Source organism: Scomber scombrus, chromosome 5, assembly GCF_963691925.1.
Source record: "Scomber scombrus chromosome 5, fScoSco1.1, whole genome shotgun sequence".
NCBI lineage: Eukaryota > Metazoa > Chordata > Actinopteri > Scombriformes > Scombridae > Scomber > Scomber scombrus.
Window position 1 is genome coordinate 27,477,665 of NC_084974.1, and position 21,261 is coordinate 27,498,925.

The window sequence follows — 21,261 nt, forward strand, 5'->3', positions numbered from 1 at the left end:
CCGTTATCCATTATCTCTAACTCAAACGTGGTGTAATGGGTGTATCATGACCCTTACCATAAGATCTTTTGATTGTGGAGGAGGTTTCAGTGCTGTTTCTTTTCAATAACTGTGAACTGTGGGTGAACAAAGACATTTGAGATTTGGATTTGACAGTGTTTTTATTGACCATGTTTATTTGGAGCCTCACAGTTACAAACTGAGACCAGGAAGTCACCTGTCACCTTTCAGCACCTCACTGCTCTGAATCAGGATTTGGGAATTATTTGTTATTTATACAAAGAATGATAAATGATCATCATGTCCAGAACAAGCTGGTCTAACTCCACCTTCACTAATAATTAGCGTACTTCAAACAACAACAGGACGATATAGAAAAATGAAAATACTTTAATCAAAAGATCTTTCTATGACATTGACACATTTCATATCTTTCTTTGGCAGACTACATAGAAATCTCTTCATACATTATTACATTTGATACATTTGCCGATATTGGGAAAGTAAATGGAAACTGTCACCTTTAGCTGACAATTTAAAATCATTCTGGGAGTGACTTTGTATTAATTTAAACAACAAAACTGTACATTCATGATATTGAAACAAATACAATATGTGATTAGTGAATGAATAAGTACAGCACAATTCCTACTGGAATGCCACTGGCTTCACATTGAAAGAACATAGTCCAGTCTTTCTTTGAAGTACTTTACACTAAGGATGCAGTAACAATGCATCACTAACAGTTTAACCACACTGTTCATTTATACTTTTAACTCCGGTAGCTAATTGAGCGTTTTTTTTTGGATCTGATGTCATTATTGGTGTGATATTTCACAGCCTGTATTAGTCATGCCCCATGGGATCATTACCCTGCAATAATGTATGTGGATTACACCTTTGTTGTAGTCCAGTACTTACTCAGGGTGCAAAATTATCAAATTTTCAAAAAGCTAGTGAATATTAAAATTTTTATCAGCCATTGTTTTGATGATGATTGGCCACTTGCATATTTTACTAGCATTTGACTCATGCTAATTTTGCACCCTGTTACTGTACGATATTTACTGAGAGTGAGTTGTGAAAATATAACACTGTGCAGTATGCATGCCATATGCATGCCATATTTTGCATACAGCGAAATGCACTATTTGTTGTATGACTGACACCCTCTATAAATAATGTGCCAAATGCCAGCTTTTACAGTCTAAATGTTATTTTAATGGTAAACTTCTGGAAAGGAAAATTATCTTAACATTAAAAGAAGGAGGCTAAATGTCTTCCTGTGTTGAATGAATATAGGCTAAAAGAGGAGTGATATATCACCCTTTCTTTTCTCTCTGTTGTCTTTCTGTTTTGGAGGCCATTTTTCTTTGGGGAGCTGAGACATGATGCTCCACCGGCTCTCCTCAATCTCTACATTCATGCTCACAAATCACTGATTGCTCTCTGAGTTTTTGCCCGAAAACAAGAAAAGAAAAAGAAACCATCAATTTTATTAGTGCATTGTAAATAAAATATTCCATTACTGAGGATAGATTAATAATTTAATGCTGAAAAAAATGACCTAATGTTCTAATCAATGTTCTAACCCCCCCTGACCAGAGGGGTTGTTAGTCAAAACAAAAGAGAAAATAAAGTAATAAAGTAAGAGGTTTGCTGCCATAAAACGTACCCTTATGAGAGTGGTTCTTTACTAATGACATTCATTCATTTATAGAATAACATGTTTTGGACATTATGAAAGCCAAATAACATGTAAACGTGTAACATTACACAGCACAGCAGTGATGAAACCAGCAGGCTCACACTGACACTGAAGCGGAACTCCTCTCAGCTGTACTTTAACACGTCAGCTGTGAGCGCCGGACACACTTATACGTAACACACGCGGCACTTCCTGACTGTCCTGTGTTGATTTACCCCGATGTAACCTGACTGTAAAGTCAAACGGTACTTACTTTCTCATCTTTGTCGCCTTAAATAAAGAGGCGGCAGTACTCGTGTGAACAATCATAGAGTCAGATCGATTTCGCTTTGATTGGTTCAATAATTCAGCCGTTTGATTTCTTGTCTTTACATTGGCATGTTGTTGCTCTCACTATCATCATCTCCAGGTACGCATGCTCTCGTACTGTGTGTTTCATCTCACGCATGTCCTTTGTATTTTCTCTAATTTGCTCTCTATTAATAAATCTTTGATGTCGTCAATGTTGATGTGGCAGCTGCTAACTTCAGGTGACGTCACTTCATTGATTATCGATTATCGTTGCCCTCAATCAGACTGATGGTTTCAGCAGGTGTGGACATTGTGTTGGTTATCTCAGTTTGTCTATTTTTCTTTCTTCTACAGTATATAAACTACAAAGTGTTATATGATATTTTGGTCAATATAATTCTGGCATTTTCATTGTTATCTTTCACATTGATTTTAAGAAACTTATTTTCAAAATGATTACATGTTGTCTGCCTGTAGGTGCTCCATTTCTCACTGTGTTACACAGACTGGGCTGCAGCGTGTGCACACAGTATTTATTGTACGTATTCAAGGAACCAGTCGAATAATTTTATCACTGTGACTCTGCAGGTAGTCAGCAGTCACTTTAACCTCTTTCTGTTTCAAGACCTCAATTTCATCTTCCCCTGCAGATTTGCTGAGGGCACAGCACGCTTGATGCCCACTGCTCCAACATGGAGCACCCAGATTTGATCACGCACAAGAACGGGCGGCAGAGGAAGCCGCTGGGTGTCCCTCTCCCTCCTGGAAACATGAGGGACAGTGACAGGGGAGATACGAGCGCCTCTGAGCCAGACGTAGACGATGAAGCAGAGGGTCTTATGAGAAGATCGGACTCAGAGGACAGGAGGCATCACAGAGTCCAGCCTGGGATTCGGGGCGAGTTGGGGAACATATTGCTCCTTCTGTTCCTCTATGTGCTGCAGGGGATTCCTTTAGGACTGGCAGGGAGCATCCCTCTGATCTTACAGAGTAGGAGTGTCAGCTACAAAGACCAGGCCTTCTTCAGCTTTGTCTTCTGGCCATTTAGCCTCAAGCTTCTTTGGGCACCCCTGGTGGATGCGCTTTACTTCAGCAGGTTTGGCAGAAGGTAAGAATGACACCTGTACACTGCTTATGTTAATGATTTAGTCTGTATGGACAATTTGTCTTTACACTATGTATTTTTTCCCCCTGATCCTCTAAATGCCACTCTCTGTCTCCCACCTGCTTCTGTAGAAAGTCATGGCTGGTGCCCACACAGTACCTGCTGGGCCTCTTCATGCTCTACCTTTCTGTATCGGTTAACTCACTGTTGCAGGGTGAGGAAGGTCCAAATGTGGCGATGCTTACCGCGGTCTTCTTCATGCTAGCCTTTTTGGCAGCAACGCAGGTAGGCTTCCACAAACACTGTGGCATGAACACACTTTCAGAAAGATAAATGCATTCAGCTAGAGAGATGGTTTCACTCCAATCACCTCATGGCTCTTCTCTCTCTGCCTCAAAAAAGGACATCGCAGTGGATGGCTGGGCTCTGACTATGTTATCCAGACAGAATGTGGGCTACGCATCTACGTGCAACTCTGTGGGCCAGACAGCTGGATACTTCCTGGGGAATGTGCTCTTTCTGGCTCTGGAGTCAGCTGACTTCTGCAACAAATACCTCAGAATAGAGCCCAAGGACACGGGCATTGTCACCTTGTCAGGTATAAGTGGAACCCCCCCCCCCCAACCATTCCTGATTTACAGGATCAATAGTAACTTTGTTGTACTTTTTGAGGCAGTTTGAAATGTGTATTATAACTCCAAAATTAAACCATTTTATTTCCAATTCTTTCTCTTCTTCTGCTGCAGACTTCTTGTTTTTTTGGGGAGTGGTGTTCCTGGTTTCCACAACGCTGGTAGCCATCTTTAAAAGGGAGAATGAGAATAATAGAGGGAGGAGGAGAGTCCAGGAGGCGACAAAGGGTGTCACGGAAACCTATAGTTTGCTGTTCTCTATCATCAAGATGCCCACAGTCCTCACCTTTTGCACCCTGCTTCTCACCGCTAAAGTACGTAACCATTACTTGATAAGTATCTGGTTTACCTTTTGAAATACGAACTTTGAAAGTGATACCATTAACGTGAACATCCTGTGTGTTTCAGATTGGCTTCTCTGCAGCAGATGCAGTGACCGGTCTGAAGCTGGTGGAGGCTGGAGTTCCCAAGGAGCAGTTGGCATTGCTGGCAGTGCCCATGGTTCCTCTTCAGATCCTTCTACCAGTGGTCATCAGTAAATACACAGCGGGGCCCAGACCTCTGGATGTGTTCTACAAAGCGTACCCTTTTAGGTAGTTACACACACACAAACTCATGCACACACACATGCTGGATAAAGTCAAAGCTAACACAAAGTGCTGCTGTGTGGTTGCAGGTTGATCATAGGACTGGAGTACGCTCTGCTGGTGTTGTGGACTCCCAGTTTAAAACAAGACGGGGGGTTCCCTGTTTACTACTATGGCATAGTGCTGCTGAGCTACGCAGTGCATCAGGTTTGAAATTTCTGTTATTCTCTTCACTGTCTTGATTTTTCCGTGCATATTTATTCCATGCGACAGGATTTGAGCAACATACAGACAGCGCCAAACTGCCTGAAAGAAAGATTATTTAACCCTCTGTACTTCTTATCAGAATGGGTCTTGAAGATGTGCTAATGGGTGTTTGTTACTGCTTCATTTTTAAGTATAATGTCCAGTTTATTACAGTTCAGCTCAGTCTTAAACAGGTACATATGGGCCAACTTGTATTGAGAGGATTTTCTTTTTTCTCCTATCAAAGTGCGTCTTTGATACATAAGAATTTGAGCCTTTTCTTTTTTTACATATGAGGGAGATTAAGCTGTGATTTGTTTGTTTTACAGTAGGGTATGACAAACATTTTTGAAGTTTTTAACACATGAGATGACATGTTTTTTGAACCAAGGAATAGTTGATTTATTGCATGTTTTGTTCTCCATCTCAGACAATGGCCACCAGATGGTTAGAATCAGTAAATCCACTAAACGAATATCTCAAGTGATAAGAATGAAGTGTGAAATTTACGGCGAGTTTGAGAATGGTGGAGCTTTAACGGAAGATTTCTCATGTTTCTGGCACGCAGGTGGCTTTGTACAGTATGTACGTGGCCTGCATGGCCTTCCACGCCAAAGTGAGCGACCCCATCATCGGCGGGACCTACATGACGCTGCTGAACACGGTTACTAACCTAGGAGGGAACTGGCCCTCCACCTTGGCTCTGTGGATGGTGGATCCACTGACCTCAAAGGAGTGCCAGGGAGCCGTCGGGCAAAGCTGCGGCTCCCCAGAGGAGGCGGGGGTAAGTGAGGACAAGCGTGAAGGAGTGTGTGCCAGATTGAATCACCTAGATAGCGTGAACTAACTTTTTTTGTCCCTGTCCCCATCTCCAGCTGTGCGTCAAGGAGGGCGGAGCGTGCGTGACAACGCTGGACGGATACTACGTGGAGTCTGTGGTGTGCGTCGTGATTGGCTTAGCCTGGTGGGTGTGGCTAGGGAAGAAAATGAGGAGGCTGCAGGACGAGAGCCCCTCTGCATGGAGGTGCAGAGTTAATCAGTGAGGACGCTTTTATCATCACCACACGACTCTTTTTTCTTACGTCTCTGCATATTCTCCTCCAAACACGGCTGAGTGCTGGACATACTGTATCTCCATCTTCATCCATCCAGTCCCGCTTTAGCTGCTGCATTCAGAAAACACTCGCTCGGTTTCACTTCTGTCACCTCGGAAAACATTAATATGAAGAAATATACTATCTTTGTCTTCTGTGGAGGTAAAAAGCCCCTCTCATCATCACTTGTACTGACTGTAACAGTGTCCTTCGGAAAACTGAAACAACCATTCATATTAGCTGAGAACTTCTGTTGGAAATATGAACTGTTGTTTTTTTAAAATCTTTTGAAACCATACTCTGCTGCTATAAATAGCACCACCAAACCAGAGCTGGGTCAAATAGCACTTTCAAATGACTTGTTTGTTTTAACCTGCACGGATGGCAGATGGTTGAGTTTGTTGCATTTGATCACCTAAAGACAAAAATGGCAGCAAAAGTAGAAGAAAAAAAAACCTTGAAATTTGAGCCCTATAATATCCAGAAATCTTGTCAATTGATTTTTTAGTAAATTCAGCACTGTATATTCATGTTCACACTCCTGGCCAGTTATTTACTCTTTATTATTCTATAATAAAGGACGCCAAAAGGAAAAGATGTAAAACAGTAGAAATGCTTGTCTCTGTAATAACCATATTTTCAGGTGTTGTAACAGAAGTACTTATACAGTATATAATACAGTATATAATCCCTATTTACATTTACTGTGTATGTATTACTTTCAGGGTGAGATATTTAGTTGTCTTGCCTCCAACTATTTAAACTGCCCCAAAGCTGTTAAACTCAACCTGTCTCCTAATCCAGGTTAAAGCCGGTTTGAAGGTAAACGTTCACTGCTGTTTGACTCACACACATTTGACTGAATCGATGTTCTTTTTAAAAAAAATGATGATTTAAATGTCTGTGTTTTTTCTTTTTCATTTTAAGTTTTCGGTGCCTTGTTTAGTTTGAATTTGAAGACATCCAACAACAATTCAAAGTTTGTTTCCGCTGTACTTAAATAATTGAGTTAGGGAACTTTATGATCACTTGAAAATGCAACAGATACATTTAATGAGTAACACTGTAATTCGGTAATACTGTTTGTTAATATTTGGTAACATATTGTAGTAGATTACATAAAACAGCATCATTACTTCAGTTATTTCTCTTTTACAAAGTACAGAGTACAAAGTTTAGTTCACATTCCTTATAAAGAATTTAATTTGCACAGCATGCTTGTAAAACTTCAGCAATGGTTGAATGAACTGATAATCTTTTTTTTTAATACAAATTTCCTTTTATTTATTTATTTTTTTTTTTTTACAGCTGGTTCCCTTAAATCTGATCAGTTATACCTGTTACAGGACCAATTCAGACCTTAAATAACAACATAGCACAGTGCAGCTTTACACTTTCTGGACATCTCGGTTATAAAAAGGGTCTGGAAGAGAAGTTATTTTTAAGTTGCAAGACGAAAAAACTACTGCTGATCAACATATCCACTGATGATGTGTGGAATTTCCTATTTATTATATTCCAAAGTTTTATAGATGCTTTATTTTGTATTGTTTCATTACAGGAGCTCTATTATAGACACTTAAACATCCACAAAGCCTGTCGTGATCTGTGTTGTTGATCAAAGACGCCATCTGAGTGGGACTTTAACCATCACTGTATGCTTTTAGATACATTTTATTTACTTTCAGGTTTCAAACCAATGATCACTACATATAGAGTACATGTAGATAGTTGATTTGGGGACTTTAAGTGGCCTGTAAAAAAAAATACACTGATTTATTTGCCCGCAACAAAATTCAGATCCCGGACCAACAGCCTTGGTGAGACACTTGATGAATAAAATCCCGGTTTGTGTTTTTCATATTGTACATATTAAGTGTTGCAGTGTTTTCTCTAAAGCCAGCATCGAAGATTGAACTACTCTGTTAAATGTTAACATTGACGTATACAATCAGGGTTCATGTCAATCGTTCTGACTTCACGTTCACGAGGATGAGACAAATTTTAACTAATGTTCAGATTTCTTACTGTGTGGCCCACAGGTCAAAGGTCAACCGTACTTGGATTATTGTAGTAGAGGTTACTTTCCCTTTTTAAGTGCACAGAGGTCTCTTGTACTGTACATTAAACTCACACACTCGAGCAGCTTTTTCACTTCATACTACCTGATGTTGCTGTGATGTGTAGTACGCCTTTTGATTTGTGCCTCATTTCTGTAATATGACGAAACTTCATCCTGAGACCGTTTTCTGTATTAAAGGACATCATGTTTGATTAGATTTTCTTTGATAAAAACAACTGTAGATGTGTTAATTTCAGCAACAGGTGCATTTGTTTTTATATTTTTGCCAGGAGTTTTAGATTACTTTAAACTGGTATTTAGTTGGTGGTGAATTACTTTTTTTTATGTAGTCTTTATTTGTTTACAATGATTCCAATTTCCCAATCAGGAAAGAAAACGACAGCACAGGGCAATGTGGCACAGTGAGAAATTAAAATATGCTCGCAGCTCCATGATGTTCTGATGATGAACGTGATTTCATAGGCTGCAATATTGAGATTTGAAGCAAATCGTGTATGTAATAAAAACAATATGCACACTTCTGAGTTCAGTTTTTTCTCCAAGTGCAAATTATCACACACAGAAGACAATGACACGTTTTGTATTTTTGAAATTTTATTATAATTTTTCTTGCTTTTCAGGAATTTTAAAAATTCCCTCCTAAACAAGTGAGCGCTGATGCAAGAGGCTATAAATGTTGCACCAAGTTTCTGGAGCATTAAATCCCACAACTGCAGACGGTGTCCAGATCAACTGGCGACACAGTCTCCATTATGAAATCACTCCGGGGGTCAGACGGGGTCTGATGTCCCAGCGCCACCACCAGGGCCTGCAGTCCCCTAGGTGGCCAGAGGAAGAAGTGTGTGTGTGTGTGTGTGTGAGGAGGGGAAACACACAGAGCAGCACTGAGATCAGTTTGAGTTTTGGGTGTTGATGGGAGAGTGAGTCACGCTATCATTTCATCAAGCTGAATTATGTCTGGTGATGTGTCAACTAATCCAGTGATACATCCCTAATGGTGCTTATCCATTATACAGTTCTAGCATTACTCGGCTCAACTCGATTCTACTCATTTTTTTTTTGCTTTTCCATTAGGGATAGTGGCTGAAGAGCAGATAATTGAAGGATGGATCCCACATCAAATAAGCCATTCCACAAGTCATCCACGACACTAATACTAATTTAATTTACCCTCTCTGATTCCTCATCGATGTAAAGCACAGTTAATGCATCCGTTTTGTAAGACATAAAGCTATATAGCGGAACCTCTGCTTGTCCGCCGCTCACAATAATTAATTTGATCTTTTATCAATAATAAATCTAATTTATATCATTTCATTCAGAGCCAGGAAGTGTTTATTGTCTAAGAAGAAGTACTGTCAAAATCTCCCAATGGAAGCAATTTCCTCCCTGGAGCTCATTCAAATAGCACAAAGCATTTTGGACGTTGTCTCGTACAGTAGACCGACTGCATTTTAGGGTCAATTGTTTGCACATTGTGTGATACATTATCGCCTCTGATTTCCAGGTCGCACAAAGGCTGTAGCTCCTAAAAAGATTCCAGTCCTACTAGTCCAGTTCAGCAAGGGAGGGGGGAGGGAGGGGGCGGGGTCAGAGGATAAAGGCCATGAGACCTGAGGTGTTGAGGTGAGATGGTGATGTAGTCGGTAGCATTTAAACCGCAGCACGCTGGAGTCCCGGACCCACGCACAAACTCCAGGCTGTGACAGTATATGTAGTGTGCAGATGTGCAATTTTTGATTTTCATTGTCTCTAGCATTCATATCTTTTTGCTTTGTTTCTTAAAAAATATCAACAAAAAAAGAAAGAAAAAAAAAATAAGAGTCAAGAAATAAATTCTCCTAAAGAGGTGCGGTGGGTCATAGGTTCATACGTAGATGTTCGGGCCGTTTAGCCACGACGGGATACGCTTGCTGCTTCATCTGACCCAGGTTGACCCCGGCAGGCTGGCGGATGGGAAGAGGGGCCGAGGCCTCGGAGCTGGTCGTTGTGTCCATCTGCTCTGGGGTGGACAGCTCCATGGCCTGGTCCTGAGGAGACTGGAAGAGACTCGGTCCTCCACCTGGGAGGAGGGCGCTTCGGGTCCAGCAGTCCCCTGTTGAGAACTTGACGGGGCTGAAAGGAGACAGGGTGGGGGATTTAACGCATTTGTAGCAATAAGCAACTTGGCAGAAGTGTTTTCATCTTTGTCTTTTTTTTAGATTTTCCAGGGACTAAGAATTGAGATTTCGGGAGAACCAAATTATCAGTTTTAACGATTAATGTGCATGATAAGGAAAGTCCAAACTCAAGATAATTATTGTCATGACAACATGTGCGGTAACTTTAGTATGTGGACCTGAGGCTGCCAAACATTTCTGTATTATGCACAGAACAGATGAAGTCACAGCATCCAATGGGGCTTTAGTCTATATGTCATTATCAGACAAATATGCAATCTGTACTGTTTTTTTCTTAGTAAAAGAAGAGTTTAACTGTACAGGGAAACTAATCTTTAACCTTGCATGTTACAATTATACGGCGCTTGCTGCGGACCGGCTGACGTACCTGAGAGGTGTTCTCGGGCTGCCCACGAACCGCCGAGGTGAGCGGATTTTTGGCTCAAATGAGAACCTTTCTTTGATGTTTTCCAGGACTGATGGAGCAACATATGTGAAACCCTGCAACAGCACAGAGGGAACATTAGAGGGAAACACACGTGCTATTGGTGAAGAGCTTGTGGAAGGAAAAACACTGATTAAAACAAATATGTCTTTGAGCGTTACACCAGAATAGTGACTAAAGTTCAATATAACATCAGAAATTAATTATGGCTAAAATACAGATGAAAAACGGGGCTGTGGCATCTTTTTTTAAACTTGAACATTTTGGACTGAGCTGATCAGGAGTCACTGCCTATTTGAAATATCTAATGAACTGTTCAAGTTACCAGGAAGGCTTGATTGGCACTCTCACTAAGGGTTGAGTCATCTGGACTGTCCACGGGTGTCTGACTGGTGAATTTCGAGTCAAACTGACTCACGTCATCAGCTGATTGCTGCAAAGGCGGAGAGAAGACAAACACAGGTGACGACGGAGGCGCAGCAACATGAGTAGACGTGTCAGCTAACAGGATGGAGGTGTGAAACAAGAGAAGGCCTGGGTTTGATTACTGAGTTAAGTGAAGGGAGGAAACAACCGTTAAACCACACTTCATTACACGGCATTACAAAATAGCAAACCCTTGAAGTAAAGCTGATAAAAATAGCATCCAGTGTAGAATTCCATGTGGTCTACACCTCTGATACTTACCAGGAAGGGTTTGAAAGGAGGCTCCACTTTTCGAGCCAGCAAATCCTCCCAGTTGATGTGTCGGAAGAAGGGATGAGCCTATGTGATGTGACATAAAAACAGCTGTTAGGTATCTGATACAAAAGCAATAGTAGAACTGGTGTATCTGTACATTTAGCCCCGTATTCGCAAATTCACATCCTCACCTGCACCTCTGTGGCATCTCCTGCTCCTGCTCCCAGCCGCGACGAGGCGTTTCTCTTCAGCAACTGTATGACCAGAAGTCACGTTAGAATAATAAAGACACACTTTAACCTGAATTACACCCTGAGAAAACATAAACGGAGAAAACAGAGAGCTGATACCCGTTTAAGGAGATCTCTGGCTTCTTGTGTGAGGTAGGGTGGGAGGCTGAGCTTGCACTTCAAGATCTTGTCGATGGTCTTTTTTCGGTTTTCGCCAGTGAACGGTGGCTACGGTGGGAAAAGAGAAAAAGGGGTCACTCAAACACTGCAATCTCATGACTCATATTTTATATGATTTGCAGGATTGTTTTGATGTAGGTAAAAATGACAAACTGACCGCTCCTGTGAGCATGTCGTACATCAGAGCGCCCAAACTCCACCAGTCCACTGCTCTGTTGTGTCCGCTTCTCATTAAGATCTCCGGGGCCCTGAGAGCAAGTGTGAGGGAGCATATTTGTATTTGAGCGTATTATACTATTGAGTGAAGGCATGAGGAAGAACACAAGAGTATGACTTACATGTATTCGATGGTACCGCAGAAAGTGTGGGTGACTGTGCCGTCGTGAATGGACTCTTTACACAGTCCGAAGTCTGTCAGCTTTACGTGGCCTGGAAGGAAATGTACAAAGCTGTTTTGTTGTTGTTTTTTAAATGTTGATTTCTTCTCATTCGCACCCGAGCACACACACACCTTGACTGTTGAGCATGATGTTTTCAGGCTTTAGATCTCTGTAGATGATGCCCTTCTGGTGCAGATGGCCCAGAGCCATGGAGATCTCTGCCAGGTAGAAACTACAGACAAAGTAAATATTTCATAAAATACTGCCAGCTGCAAATTGAACTGCGTCACACACAATACCTTTGGTAGCAGCTACATAACAGCATATTAAAAAAAACCCACCAGGCTGTGTCTTCCATGAAGATGCCCTCCCTCTCCAGCTGCATGAACAGCTCTCCTCCTGCACAGATCAACACATGTTGCACACTATTAACATGGGTGGTGATGTCTCTGCTTATATCATCTATGTTCTACTTCGACGAGCATTATGTTTTAACATGATTAGAGTTTTTCAATATAATGTGTAAGATTTCACACTGCCTCTGAGTGTGGGTTTGCACCAGTTGACGCTTTTTCTCGTACTGACCGCTCAGGTACTCCAGGATGAGGTACAGCTTCCCTCCCGTCTGGAAGGCATAGATGAGATCCACAATGAAGGGATGCTTCACCTCTTCCAGGATGTTCCTCTCCGCCTTGGTGTGGGCTGTGTCCTTGGCGTTGCGTACAATCATAGCCTGGCGTCGCCAACCGCACAAAACATATATCACCATAAGTTAAGTAGCAAAAAGATACCACTAAGAGCGGTAAGATTGATTCTAACTAACTCATAGTAGTAAATGCAACACTAAAGCTTAACAAGGTTTAAGCCTTCTATGCTTTGTATTCATTTTCTATAATGCTGCTTTGTATGTGCATGGAAAGTCCCTTCTGTTCCTTCCCCTCCTCTCTGCTGCCGTTTATGTTTGCTAACCTCTTCTGTCAGAAAGCTAAAGAGCAGCTTGTCAGCACTAGTGTCATCTCAGCTTTGAGTGCTGGGACAATGACAACAGACGGAGCTCTAACAGGCAGACTGAGGCTGTGACAAGCCCACTGGTTCAAAGGGTGAATTGAGAAAATGCAATACAAGCTGAATGACAAACGACGTCCAGGAAGTCTTAACACTATCGCTGCTGATTTGTGCATTTTATACAAAGTGTCTCCCCTCTAAATTAGGCTTAATAAAACAGAAATTGTAGTAGCATGGACGTTTGTAACTGTTTCAAAATGTTACTGGCATTGCGTCTGCAGCATAACTTGGGCCTTCTCAGAGTCGCTGTGATCCAACCCTGTTATTTATGAGCGTCACTATACACACAAACTAATGATCAAAGTTCTCCTTTAAGAGTCAATGGCATTAACGTTTTATGACACTAAGAACTATAAAGAGAAATAAACAATAATGACTTCCTGTTGTTATGTGTCAGTGGTTCCAATGTGCAATCAACACATTCAAAACACTGACAAGCCAATTTAGAAATAATGTGAAGCAAGAAATCAAACTGAATGACAAAAAACAGTATGTCGTCACCTATTTTACAAGCTAACTTAATTAAAAATGTGCTTTTATCTAAACTTATAAAAATGACACATTATTTGCTGTTCAAATTTAAGTGTTATGAGGTGAATTAATGGCTACCGCTGCTGTTAAATCCTAAATCATCGCAGTTATGGCTGTAAATTGTAACAAGTTATTTCTCTTTGTAAATTGATCTTGGACAAAACCTGTATAAATTTAAATTCCAGTGATATCTTTGAAAAAGCTCTTTATTTTAAATCAAACATTGTACATGTTATATTACCACAGGTCTAGGAACCTACATTGCCTATTTGTCCTATCACTGTTCAACTGCTGGGAACGGTGAACAGGTCAGAACAACTCGGCAACTCTCCTGAATTCTGCCGCAGACAGGAGTTATTTCCTCAGATAAGACTGATGATGAACTGCTTTCACTTCTAAATGATAACGTTGGACCCCGTATGTGCCACTCCGAGAATGTCAGGCAAGTTAAGACTGATTTCTCACCCTGAGATGTGTCATAAATACGGGCCCCCGGCCTTAATCCCAAAATTACCGGTGCTGCACATAAACGCCTGCCGCTGTGCGATTGAGACGACTGGCTGAAAGCTGGCAGGTATTCAGCTTGTCACTGGGGTCATTTTAGCCAATCAAGCAGGAAGCAGCATGAATATCAAGGGGAATCTAATGGGGCTGAGGCAGAGTGCTTCAAGGCTGCAGCAGAGCAGCGCAGATGGCAATCTACCAACTAGCAGTGAAATCTTACCCCACCACTGGATTCAAGGACAGCCAATATTCACAGACAGAAGCGCCATAATGTTTAGTTGTAATAACAAGCGTGCAATGATGTTCACACGATACGAACAGGAAGCGGCTGTGAATCACTCTTAATTGATTGTGTATGAAGTGATTAAAGTACCTTTTTTAAAACTTTCATGGCAAATATTTTGCCAGGAGCGGGGCCGACAACTTTCCGAACTTGAAAAACCTGCACAGAGAGGAGAGTAAATTACATGTTTTGTCAAATGGAGAGTTGGAAGAAATACGATTCTCATGGCTTGCCGCTTCTTGGGCACCACCATTACCTTTCCATAACCGCCTTTCCCTAAAACCCGCAGCAGCTCGAAGCACTCAGGTCTTATGTTCTCTGTCCCCTGGTTGACGTTGTCCTCCGATATCTCAATCTTCTCACAGTCGTCCATGTTGCTGCAAACACACATTAGATACACACTCACACTTAATCAATCACAAAAAAATGGTACGTGATGCACACAAGCACAGACGCATTCAATACTTACAACTCAAATCCACTGCACTGGTCCATGATGTCATTGCATTGCGCCTGTGAGGAAAACACATGAGTCTTTAAGTGTTCAATACTGGCTCAGACTTTGATCTAGTTTTCTCTTCCTTACATTTTTTTACTTTCTTCATTCTTCATTCTAAGCACTTTCATGTGTATTTCAGCACTATACATATCTGTTACCTAACTAATGAAATAGTAAAGCATTTATAATAATGAACAAATTGTTGTAAAAATTCTAATGACTGTGGTTAAATGCTAAATACAATCTAAATGACATTTACTCTGAGGTGATATTCTAATACTGTATAATACTATTGCACACATATATCCTCTTTTCTGATAAATTCAACTAAATATATCCCTGTTCTGACAGCTGTGATGTGATACTGACAAACATGAGCTGCTGTGGAGTAATAGTTGCTAAATCCATGCAACATGCACATCAACATGATGCAAGACAGTTTGCAACAAGCTGAAAAGATGTTAAAAGTCCTGTGTAAATACAGAGGTCTTAAAGTGGTGTCAGACTTTTGGACCCTTCTGTATATACATGCATGTGTTTGTGTGTGTGATTGGATATTGAAATTATTATTATTATTATTATTGTTGTTGTGATAAAAGTTATTCTAAAAAACGGTTTACTTTCTTATATTCTTATATTTCATCAAACTGGACTGGACATTGTATGTTACATTTAACATCTACTGATAATTTGATTTTTTACTGAAACTGTTATTTTCTGTAAACAGATTTTGAATTTTTAAAATGTTTCCTTTAATTTTACAGCGACTTTGTTTGTTTCATTATTATTATGACCGTATTCTTGTTCTATTGTCATTCTTATGTGTTTTTGGAGTAAACAAAAAGACACATTCTCTGTATGCTGCATACTTACTAAATAAACAAAATAGATGTTACTTGTTATATATATATATTAAATGCACAGCAGTGTGGTGCGTTTAAACTCAGTGCACACACGCACGCATACACACACGCTCTCTCTGTGACAGTCCTGCCAAAATAAACTGTTGCACACGGAGCCACATTTATCTCTGCAGCTCTTTTTTCTTAAAGCCAAGTAAGGCTTTGTTTACACAGCCCGAACATGACAGCGCTGTGTTTTTAACCACGGCAGCGTTAACTAATTAATCAGCAGCTACCGAGGAGAGAAAGCAACAGAGAAGCAGTGACAGCTGAGTAATGATCGCAGCAGGCTGAGCTGCCTGAAAAGGCCTGAGAGCTCCAGCTGCAGGAGCAAAGCAGGAGCAGAGCAGAAGCAGAGCAGGCCTGCAGCCTCGCAGCCATGCACACACACTTTCTGCCGGGACAACTTCATGTACCTCCTCGTTCTCATCGTCGGAGACATTTTCCTCCGGCTGGTCCAAATCAATGTCAAACACTCCAGCCATGGCGGTGCTTCACTCGAATCGCTCTGTCACAGACCGCAGGATAGCAGGCAGGCGTCCCCCGCACCTCATGGACTAACACACACCGCCGCCATAACCGGCTACTACACTGAGCATGCGCACTGCAGCGCTCAGAGAAAGGGGCGGTAACTTGGAGGATCTGATTTCTATGGGACTAAATCTGGGTCATTATAATTGAAAAAACCTCTCAAGCATAAAATCGAATTGAAGTGAGATTACATATTTATAAACATATACTATAGGACCAAAATATTTATTTTCAGTTTCAGTTCAAAACTTTTTTTGTTTCATTTCTGACACAAATAGTGTTTTACAGGGTTGAGTCCCCACTGGCCACTTACTTTTGAAGGGACTGGTCACCTGGACATTTATCACTATAAACTAATACTAGTGTCCCAAAACAACAACAGTGGACATTGCGTTCCTTACAATTTAAACAATTAACAAATTCTCCCTTTTTTATTTCTATTCTCATTGAGAATGCATATATATATATACGACCTGGAGCCAATATGACATATCTAACTCATCTATGCTCTGTATATAACACATAATAATGTACTTAAGTACAATACATTAATACATGTATTAGTAACTTTCCACGACTGGTTATATAGTAGACAATGGGGTAACTTTGTGCGTACACTGAATATTTTGCACTGTGATGTTGCCACAGTCCAGCAGGTGGCGGTAATGAAACTTTTATGACTCCAACAGACATAAAACTCAACAGAAGAAGAGGAAGTTGTCGTGGCGGCAGTTCATAAACACAACTGAGCTGTCGGTTCCTGGTTTCAGTCATGAGCTGTTTGATCCAGGTCGTGGATGTACCGGTGAACAGCAGACTGCCTGGTCTCACGGTCTGATCCTGTTTACCAGCCTGGTGTGAGCATGTCTGTGGTGACAGTGCAGCTTGGTCAGTGCGGTAACCAGGTGGGCCACCAGCTGTTTGACGTCATCTGCAGTGATGCTCACGAGGCTCAGAGGATTTACAGCTGCTCCAGCTGTGAGAGGTTCTTCTACCGGAGCAGACAGGGAGGTGAGAGCCTCCCCCGTGCTCCTCCTTCTCTGGATTGAGTGTTGACTTTCTGTAGCGTGTGTCACTTATCAGGACTCAAACAGTCGACTAATTGATTGGTGGATCTGTTAGAAAATGAACAGGCAAAATTTTTGATAATAAACTTATGGTTACAGCCATTTATCAAACAGCATATGACACTGGTCCACGTTTCCAGCTGCTTAAATGTGAAGATGTGCTGCTTTTCTTTATTTAATATAACTGTAACAAGCAATAACAATATGCATTTCTCAGTATTTTGCAGACTGAACAACTATTAATCATATAGATAATTGATAATTAATCATCTTTTTTTTAATCAAATCTGATTGAGTTTTCTTTTGTCCACAAGAAGAATAGCATCAAACATAGCATCAACAGACATGGTGTGGACATTTAGATGCTCCTACCGAGGCTCCTACCATACCAACAAGAAGCATTTATCAGAGTGTGCATCAGTACAACAATGTCACACATTCATCCACACACGAAGACTTGTCCAGTTCAGTGCGCCAGATTGAGGACTAGAAGTCATCTTTTACAGTCCAGTGACAAACTGTAAATTTTTGTCTTTTAATAAGAACTTGTGGCGAGGGCAGTGATGATAGACATGGAGGCCAAGGTCATCAACCAGAGTTTAACCAAGGCCGCAAAGTCTGGCAGGTGGAAGTATGGAGACACTTCATACTTCAGTCAGAAGCAGGGCTCTGGGAACAACTGGGCTAATGGGTAAGGAATCTTTGTTCTATTGTTTTTCCTCCCACTGTTTCTGTAGTGTAGTGACATTTTACCCTCTAGAGCTGCAACCCATTGGTCGATTAATCGTTTAGTTGTCAACTACGAAATTAAATGACTACTATTTTGATAATTGATTTGAGTCATTTTGTAGGTAAAAAGTCAAAATTCTCTAATTCCATTTTATTAAATAGGAATAATTTTGTTATCATCACATCACGTTTATTCTGGACCTTTCAACTGTATCACACAGTCTTCATGTGCAGGTGGGATTTGTTCAGTTGTCATGGAGATTAATCTGTTGATACATGAGCTCAGTAGCTGTCAGCTGGCTTCATCCCTGACACTTTTAGGACTAATTGTATGTGTTGACTTTGAAGATAAGCATCACATTTAGCATTTAGTTGGAAGTGGATCTTAAATTGGGATTATTTTGTCAAACTTCTGTTTCTAATCTGAAGTATGAGCTGCTTAAATCATGCCAAATGTTATACAGAGATGATCAATAACACAAATGCAATAAAACAATATTGTGTGTGTAGAAAAGGAATATAGAGGACGAAAAACAAATCTGGTGACGTGCTTCGTGTCTCACGTCAGGTATTGTGTCCACGGTCCTCGTCACAGAGAAGTGGTGGAGGAGTTGGTGAGGCGAGAGGTGGAACGCTGTGACAGACTGGCTGGGCTCATGGCCATGATGAGTGTGGCGGGGGGGACGGGCTCTGGGGTCGGTACCTATGTTACTCAGTGTCTCCGAGACATTTACCCCAAGTCCTTCATCCTCAACCACCTCACCTGGCCGTATGGGACGGGGGAGGTATGGAGATGGCTGTCAGTGTGCTCAGCTACTGACTTATTGTATTATTCGTTAGCATTGCTGTTAGCTTTACCTTAATGCTGTTAGCTTTACCCTAATGCTGTTCTTTCCGAATCAGAATCATCTTTATTGTCACAATCATATTTATAAGAGTTCAAGGAGTCCTGAAATATATCTTAAATGTTTAAAAAGTGATGTTACTTTATATACTTAGACTAGGTGGTTATGTACAATAAATAGAACCTGCTCAAATATACAGTAAGGAATGACATGTCTTTCAGGTGATTGTCCAGAACTACAACTCTGTGCTGACGCTGGCTCACCTCTACCAGCTATCAGACGCCATCCTGGTGCACGAGAACGACACGGTGCACAGGATCTGCAGCCAGCTGCTCAACATCAAACACATCTCCTTCAGCGATGTCAACACGGTTATCGCTCAGCAGCTGGGCAGCGTCCTACAGCCCGCACTCACTGCCGACTCCCACGGTGTCTACAGCAGAAATCCTCTGGGTGAGAGAGGCCAACACACACACACACACACACACACACACACACACACACACACACACACACACACACACACACACACACACACACACACACACACACACACACACACACACACACACACACACACACACACACACACACACACACACAGACCTGAAAATCAGCCTTTTCACAATTTTGAATTTCTTTCAGGTGAGCTGGTGAGCGCCCTCGCCTGCCACCCAGAGTACAAGCTGCTCAGTGTGAGTAGTATCCCTCAGATGCCCAGTTCCTCCATAGCGTACAGCACCTTCAGCTGGCCTGGCATGCTCAAACACCTCCGACAGATGCTCATCTCCAACGCCAAGATGGAGGAAGGCAAGTTTTCTCAAAAAGTCATGTGCCATTCAGTTTCAGTATGTATTACGACAAGTTTAAGTTATTATAGGGCATCTGTATCAGTTATAAGTGAACTCATTGTTTGTTGTCAGGTATTGACTGGCAGGTGCGTCCGCTTGCCGGCTCTGAGAGGACCAGGAGTCTCACAGGACCCAGCTTTAACACCTCTCTGGCCAACCTGCTCATACTAAGAGGGAAAGACGTCTACAGTGCAGAGACAGGTCAGATAGATGGCTGAAATGTATTGATTTTTTATAAAAAACAATCAATGCAGTGACTGGGTAAAATCATGCTTTGATTTGCTTTTGATTTCACTTTAGAATTTTATATATTTTAATGCTTTCTGATTGTGCAGGTCAAAGGATGTGAATTGTGTACTGTTTACAGGCGGCTTTGAGGACCCAGCCCTCTACACCTCCTGGCTCTCATCTGGAGAAGCTTTCACCTTGTGGAAATCTCCAGTGCCTTTTAATAAATATGAAAAATCTGCTACGCTAGTCAGCAACAGTCAGGCTCTGCTCAAACCTCTGGATAACATGGTGGGGAAAGCCTGGAATATGTTTGCCTCTAGGTGAGTCAGTTGGAAGAGTCGATGAAATATTAGTTGTAGGAGAATTGAGCTAGATTTGTGTAAAAAGCAGTTAACTTGTGCACTGATCAAGTTAAAGGGGAAAATAAATGATCACTCAAGTGTGCAAGTATCAAGATCAAGTATGCTAACTATGGCACAGAGGCAGAGAATATTAACGTTTAGATTTAACCTTATGAAAATAGTCAGCAGAAAATGTTTTAATTTACTCTCCTGTTTTTTCTCACTGATACAGGGCCTACATCCATCAGTACATCAAGTTTGGGATCTCAGAGGAGGATTTCCTTGACAGCTTTACATCTCTTGAGCAAGTCATCTCCAGCTACAGCCAGCTGTGCTAGTAGTGAAGAAAAAAACAAGCACCTCCTCGCCTTTAACAGTCCCTTTGGACTTGAAGGGGCCAATGACATGTGGGTCATTGGCAGATTTATTGTAAAATTTAAATTTATTGTATTGTTAGTATGTAAATAAAACATTGTTTAAAATAAACAGTATTGTTTGGTTTTAGTGAAATAAATTCCTTGTATGAGGCAATATCTTTAACGCAAAACTTGTTAAATAGACTGCAGTGATTTTAATTAACAATATGAAAGTGTGCTCAGAAATGATTGAGAATAACAGCACTGCAAAAGGAGAAATTTGCCATTTTTCATCAGTTTATTGTTCACCAATGTTACATAGTGGCATGTCCAGTATTGGGATGATCAGCATTAAATCAGAGCACCACCAAAGACAGACGGTTGTATCCACAAATGGAGCAGCTGAAGTGGAGTCTCAGCGGACTCAACATGAGCTGAGCAGCTCCAGTAAGAAGATCGCTGTAGGCCCACAACTTCAGCCAGCTTACAGACTGCTGTTGCCGTGCTACTATTAACAGCCAACACCAGTCTGATAAGCTAGCTGATGGGGTGGGAAAGAGGTGTCCAGGTGTAACATAACATTTCAGGCAGGGAGGATGGGAGTTATTTCTTAGCTTTAAACATTAAAGGCTCAGTTGCAATTCTGCCCTTAAAAAAAAAAAAAAAAAAAAAAGCTGAAAAATGAAACTTTACCATAAGTGCCAA

General features: G+C 41.2%; 3 protein-coding genes across 5 annotated transcripts; 2 read left to right on the forward strand and 1 right to left on the reverse strand.

Moving 5' to 3' along the window:
• Nucleotides 1–1,889: 1,889 nt before the first annotated feature.
• Nucleotides 1,890–8,263, forward strand: slc33a1 (solute carrier family 33 member 1). Of its 3 annotated transcripts, none has more exons than XM_062419564.1 (10): nt 1,890–1,953; nt 2,477–2,537; nt 2,650–3,107; nt 3,236–3,389; nt 3,507–3,702; nt 3,851–4,050; nt 4,145–4,329; nt 4,413–4,530; nt 5,138–5,353; nt 5,445–8,263. In XM_062419564.1, exons 3-10 carry the CDS (start codon nt 2,692–2,694, stop codon nt 5,610–5,612), a joined length of 1,653 nt encoding a protein of 550 aa, XP_062275548.1. In that variant the 5' UTR covers nt 1,890–1,953; nt 2,477–2,537; nt 2,650–2,691; the 3' UTR covers nt 5,613–8,263. The 3 variants fall into 3 exon arrangements, with proteins under 3 accessions (XP_062275548.1, XP_062275549.1, XP_062275547.1); XM_062419563.1 differs by having other exon boundaries at nt 1,900–2,117; XM_062419565.1 differs by lacking the exon at nt 2,477–2,537 and having other exon boundaries at nt 1,891–1,953.
• Nucleotides 8,264–8,359: 96 nt separating this feature from the next.
• Nucleotides 8,360–16,172, reverse strand: rps6kb1b (ribosomal protein S6 kinase b, polypeptide 1b). The gene is made up of 15 exons (XM_062419466.1): nt 16,022–16,172; nt 14,674–14,717; nt 14,461–14,581; nt 14,295–14,363; nt 12,407–12,554; nt 12,163–12,220; nt 11,953–12,053; nt 11,780–11,870; nt 11,599–11,689; nt 11,382–11,489; nt 11,223–11,285; nt 11,038–11,115; nt 10,676–10,783; nt 10,294–10,406; nt 8,360–9,861 (listed from the first exon to the last, which is right to left on the reverse strand). The coding sequence occupies exons 1-15, from the start codon at nt 16,088–16,090 to the stop codon at nt 9,606–9,608; spliced, it is 1,518 nt and encodes a 505-aa protein (XP_062275450.1). The 5' UTR covers nt 16,091–16,172; the 3' UTR covers nt 8,360–9,605.
• Nucleotides 16,173–16,872: 700 nt separating this feature from the next.
• Nucleotides 16,873–20,606, forward strand: tubd1 (tubulin, delta 1). Its single transcript, XM_062419467.1, has 8 exons — nt 16,873–17,147; nt 17,747–17,894; nt 18,501–18,717; nt 18,999–19,230; nt 19,423–19,587; nt 19,701–19,829; nt 19,996–20,179; nt 20,433–20,606. The coding sequence occupies exons 1-8, from the start codon at nt 17,000–17,002 to the stop codon at nt 20,536–20,538; spliced, it is 1,329 nt and encodes a 442-aa protein (XP_062275451.1). The 5' UTR covers nt 16,873–16,999; the 3' UTR covers nt 20,539–20,606.
• The last annotated feature ends 655 nt before the right edge of the window (nt 20,607–21,261 follow it).